Raw genomic sequence first — 5,000 nt, forward strand, 5'->3', positions numbered from 1 at the left:
ATATATATACGTATGTACATATATATATATATATATATATATATATATATTATATATATATATATATGTGTGTGTGTGTGTGTCTGTGTCTGTGTGTGTATGTGCGTGTGTGTGTCTGTGTGCGTGTGTGTGTTAGTGTGTATGTGTGTGTGTGTGTGTGTGTGGATGTATATACTAATATATGTATTATTTTAGAATCCGAAATATTCACAGAGTGGACAAATACCCGTGCGTTGCAGTAAAAGAACAGCAAGGCAGACGCAAATAGTATATCGATATTGCACAGTGCGACAACTATGCGACAGATAGTACGAAACAACCACAACCTCCGGGCAAAAATTTAGCATCCAACCTGAATGCACCCAATACTGAAACCGGCGAGATAGCCCATATGCGCAGCATAATATGACACTCCGAAGGACTGATGGAACTTACCAATGTATAGTGTACACATGTCATGACAACAGACGACAGGCGAAATAAGAGGGAAGATGATGGCTCAGTGTATTTTATTCACGTAAGATATGCCGAGACCTATAGTAAAAATTTAACAGATAAAAAGCACTAAGCAACGGAAGTGTACACACATGCAAGTCACAGTAGCCAGTGTGCCTGTGTTACTAACCTGATCGATGAACTCATTGCCACCATAGTAACGGGCACCTGGCAACCCCTCAGAGTATTTGTTAGTAAGGCAGGATCCCAGCACTTGGGAAACAGCCGCCGAAGTGAAGTTCTCCGATGCAATCAGTTCTAGACCCCTCGTCTACCAGAGATTCATTCAGCAGTATTCAAATAAAATATAAGCATCATGGTGCAACAGAAGACATCAAAACGGAGTTTTGGACAAAAAAATTCAACTGAGGTATGGAAAACACTCTTATTGAACGATTGGTAGAAAGAAACTCGCTGAGATATTGAGGTACTTTTCTTCGATATGCGCGCCAGCGTGCCCTTCTTGCACATATACAGCTAGGTGGGCGCGAAGAAAATATATTTACTGGCGCAAGGCCATTAGTATTAGGACAAATATATACACTTGGTTTGAACCTGTGAGAGAAAGTTTGGACACCAAAAAGAAACTGGAACTGTAGTGCGACAATGAAGCACGTAACTGTAGCTCTGTGTATATTTTCAAGGATAATAGCTTTCCCATAATTGTTTGTGCTTCACATGTACAAGCAGACTTCGTACGAATCTAAAAAAAGGTATCAAATCCTATCAAGATACTCGCTAAAAGTAAACGTATGTAGAATATTAGATTGCCCCTCAACGAGCATGATGCAGCCATTGTGCTAGAGCAGGCATAGTGTAGCTTCCGAATCATACACGCAAACTATGAGAGAAAATCGCCAAGAGGGGCCAGTACCAATGGTTAACGGTATTGCTCCAATGACGATTGACCTCACTTGTATGGTATGTAATAGTATAAACCGAACAAGCCCACACGTTGTAAGAAAGCTGATCAACTTTTACGAACTAGACCTCCCCTCTGTGAAGGACAAGGCCAGTAAACTCACGTTGCAGACATAACATACTCTCAATCCACACGCCCCGTTATGATACACTCGCAGAAAGAGTTGGCCAACAGACATCTACAAGACATGGCGAATGAGACAACCACCAGAAATGGCACTATAACCCCAAACACTCGCCTCTTAGATTGGAATATATGGCAGTTAATCTAAAAAATGTCATTCAAACGCGTATACATACCTGCCGCCTCTTCTCACTCTGGATAAGACTGTAAATCTCCGGATCAGCGCTTGAAATATGAGGTTGCGTAGAGCTCACATAAGCCTCACTCATCTGCGTTTCGCTGGAGAAATTGCGGTGCAACGTGGGCGCTAGTAGCTGACATCGCGTCAAGGCTCCGCGAAGTGGAATACCCCTTTGCATCATGCTGTATGTTGTATATATGTACGTAGAAACAATCACAACCTTCCAAGTACAGTAAAATTTTGATTTTTCGGCTAGCTATGTATAGACAGCCAACAAGGGTATGTACTCAACCCAGCCGAGGGCATATGATTATAAATAAATGATAGGCAAGAAGTATCTATGTGGATTGTGGTAGCTGTCTGTAGCAATCTGATGATACCCAGAGGCAAGAGCGCCATAGCTTAGTTGCTGTCACTTCGACAATGTCATTGACTCAGTGGCGACAAATGACACCAACTAGCACAAGTCGCCGAGTTTTCATTGGATGACAGGATGTACTTTTTTTTCAGATTCGAGTATATATGAACATATATGAAAAATGGATGGGAATCTCGGAACTAATATGGATTGTGTCCATTGACAGTCGAGCCAGCAGCCCCCAGTCGCATAGAGTCAGCAATAATAATAGCAACATAATTCAGTAATCAGCAAGTATGGTAATGACGAACTTCCAAGGGCTTTTATTTAGTGCGTGTGAAAGTGCACTGCTGTAGTCATATATATGGACATTTATGAAAAATGGATGGGAATCTCGGAACTAATATGAATTGTAGTCAGTGGAACCTCCATTGTCAGTCGGGCCTGCAGCCCACAAAGTCGCATAGTGTCAGCAACAATAATAGCAACAGAATTTAGCAATCAGCAAGTATGGTTTTGACGAACTTCCGAGGGCTTTTATTTAGTGCGTGTGAAAGTGCACTGATGTAGTCTTATATATGGATACATATGAGAAATGGATGGGAATCTCGGGTCTGTGGAACCTCCATTGACTGTCGGGCCAGCAGGCCACAGTCGCATAGAGTCTGCAATAATAATAGCAACAGAATTTGGCAAGGACGAACTTCCGAGGGCTTTTATTTAGTGCGTGTGAAAGTGCACTGATGTAGTCTGATAAGGCGTTTAACGACTGATAATGCTATGATTTTCTTTGACCTTGGTTCTTACACTCTGGTTTGAGGTGGGAAAAAACGCCTCGCGATCTCGGTTTTCTATCAGTACAAATACACCAATAGTTCTAGCCTTAGTTTTATACCCTAAGCATATTATCATCAATGATAATCGGCAGGTGTGACTGACATACTTTGAGGTCAGTGTGCTTGTTGAAAGTCCAACGGTGCCTAACGACCGACAGTATGTACTGCACTCTTTGACCTTGGTGCTTCAACTCTGGATTCGAGATGCATAAGAAGCGCTTCACGATCTTAGTACAGTATTAGTGTGAAAAATGTGACCGATGTACTTTGAGGAAAGTATGTAGAAGGTGCACTGAAGTAGACCACTCAAAACTTCAACGAACGACATCGTGGGTACTTCCACTTTGGAGTCATGAGTAAAGAATATACATCACGTGTATTCCAATAGTTATAGGTGAGGAGCGCACCTTCCGGGCAACGTTTTCAGTTAATACTTGTCCAACTTCGGAATAGTTCTCTAATATATTCTGTAATTTTAATTTTCAACATATGCTCTATATATTGACGTTTTGGTATTTGTATTTCTTTTTCGCGGGAGGTGCACGGTAGACTATGTCTGTTCGGATGATGATCTTTTCGCCCTTAAGCAAGCGAGACCCTTCGTGAAAGGGGTTACTATGGCAACCCTTATGATTTCCATGTGGGAAAATCAGTACATCGCCTTCTTGGGGTGCCACGTGGCCCGCAATCATCAGTTGGTCACGTGTACTCTCATCCGCCAGTGTGAACCCAGTCCCCGCTATTAAAGCTGGGTCGACTTTCTCGAAAAACGTAGTATTACCCCCTTCGAAACCATCGTTCAGATACAACAACATAGAATATGCTGAAAAACGCAGCAACCTTCCGTGTTCTGGGCCTTTGAGCTCAGCATGTTGTGTGAAGCTGCGGTCATAGTGGGGTGCAGACGAGTCATTCTTTTTGTAGTGGTAGCATCGCAGGAAGTTAGATATCTCTTCACCCTCACACTCTAACGCACCTTTGTGTGTGGGTCCAGCTAGAAGAGGAAGCACGTGCCTGATGCGTGCACATAGACCTCGCAGTGCCTTTTGAGCAACCCGTGCTGGTAGATGGTGTTGGGATGACCGTCGAGGCTTCGATTTCAGAAGATAAGATGCGTGTAAGTCCATTACCGCCTTCCGTAAGGGCGCGCATTCTTCTTTGCTTAATACATTGCGAATAATAAATGCCCCCTCTACACCTTCCACTATCTCTGCCGTAACTTGTGTATTACCTATGTTCACTTCACGGCCATGTTGCGAGCGAGATGCATCTACCGTCTCTAAAGGCGTTTCGCTGGTGTGCGACGTACTGTGTACATCGTATAAACTGACGTCGAGGTTATCGAGTGCCTCTAAGCATTCCTCGAAGACAGTATCCATATTTTTTGAATGGCAGTTTAAAAGTTCTTTCACACGCACGTTAATTGCTACTCCGGATAACAAGAGTCAGGTTGCTGTGGACGCTACAATACAGTCTTTGACTCTTTCTCTCTCTATAGTAGTGTTACGGAAGGAAAGCAAACCTAAATACAGATTTTCGAGTATGTTGAATTATGAATAACGATATCTCCATCCGCGTACAACACCCACAAATACACCGTTGCACGACAGATCTTGATCTTTGCAGCAGCGCAGTAATATTATAAATACAATATTATCTCATATTCGCATCTCTTTCCTGCGCGTGATTGACATACGGACACAGAGCGAACCGAGCCCACCGCGAGAGTCCGAGAGGGACCGATATACGGCTGATCGTTGACTAGTTGTATGTATTTTATTTTGATTTCATGGGCAGAGAGCCAGAGACTCCAAGGAGAGTAGAGTGAGAGAAGAATGGGGAAGAATTTTTTTAAATAAATAAATACTACTTTTTTTTCTTCACCAATTTTTGTCCACAATACTTTTTCAAAACAAAATACCCGATTTGAAGGAAGTCGCAGACTCAAAGACTCAGTCCCAAGAGTCGAACACTAGTAGAGAAGTCCGACTCAAAGAGTTGGAGGACTATTGCCCTCAAACCTCAGACTCTCAGTCGAGAGTAGTCAGACAAGTGAGTGGACTGAAGAGACTCTCTCTTGTCGCT

The 5,000-nt window shown here is 42.8% G+C and overlaps 2 protein-coding genes across 2 annotated transcripts in view; both read right to left on the minus strand.

Moving 5' to 3' along the window:
- Window positions 1–2,053, minus strand: part of SARC_04603 (serine hydroxymethyltransferase) — a 5,390-nt gene extending 3,337 nt beyond the window's left edge. The window contains exons 1-2 of the mRNA XM_014301558.1: window positions 1,717–2,053; window positions 626–766 (exon numbers count right to left, since the gene is read on the minus strand). Coding sequence (XP_014157033.1) covers window positions 626–766; window positions 1,717–1,902 — 327 coding nt within the window. The 5' untranslated portion in view covers window positions 1,903–2,053. The remainder of the gene's footprint in view (window positions 1–625; window positions 767–1,716) is intronic.
- A 575-nt stretch (window positions 2,054–2,628) lies between these two features.
- Window positions 2,629–4,639, minus strand: SARC_04604 (hypothetical protein). The gene has a single exon (XM_014301559.1). It carries the CDS (start codon window positions 4,292–4,294, stop codon window positions 3,410–3,412), a length of 885 nt encoding a protein of 294 aa, XP_014157034.1. The 5' UTR covers window positions 4,295–4,639; the 3' UTR covers window positions 2,629–3,409.
- Window positions 4,640–5,000: the final 361 nt, after the last annotated feature.

This window comes from Sphaeroforma arctica (genome assembly GCF_001186125.1).
Source record: "Sphaeroforma arctica JP610 unplaced genomic scaffold supercont1.265, whole genome shotgun sequence".
In the NCBI taxonomy this organism is placed as follows: Eukaryota; class Ichthyosporea; order Ichthyophonida; genus Sphaeroforma; species Sphaeroforma arctica.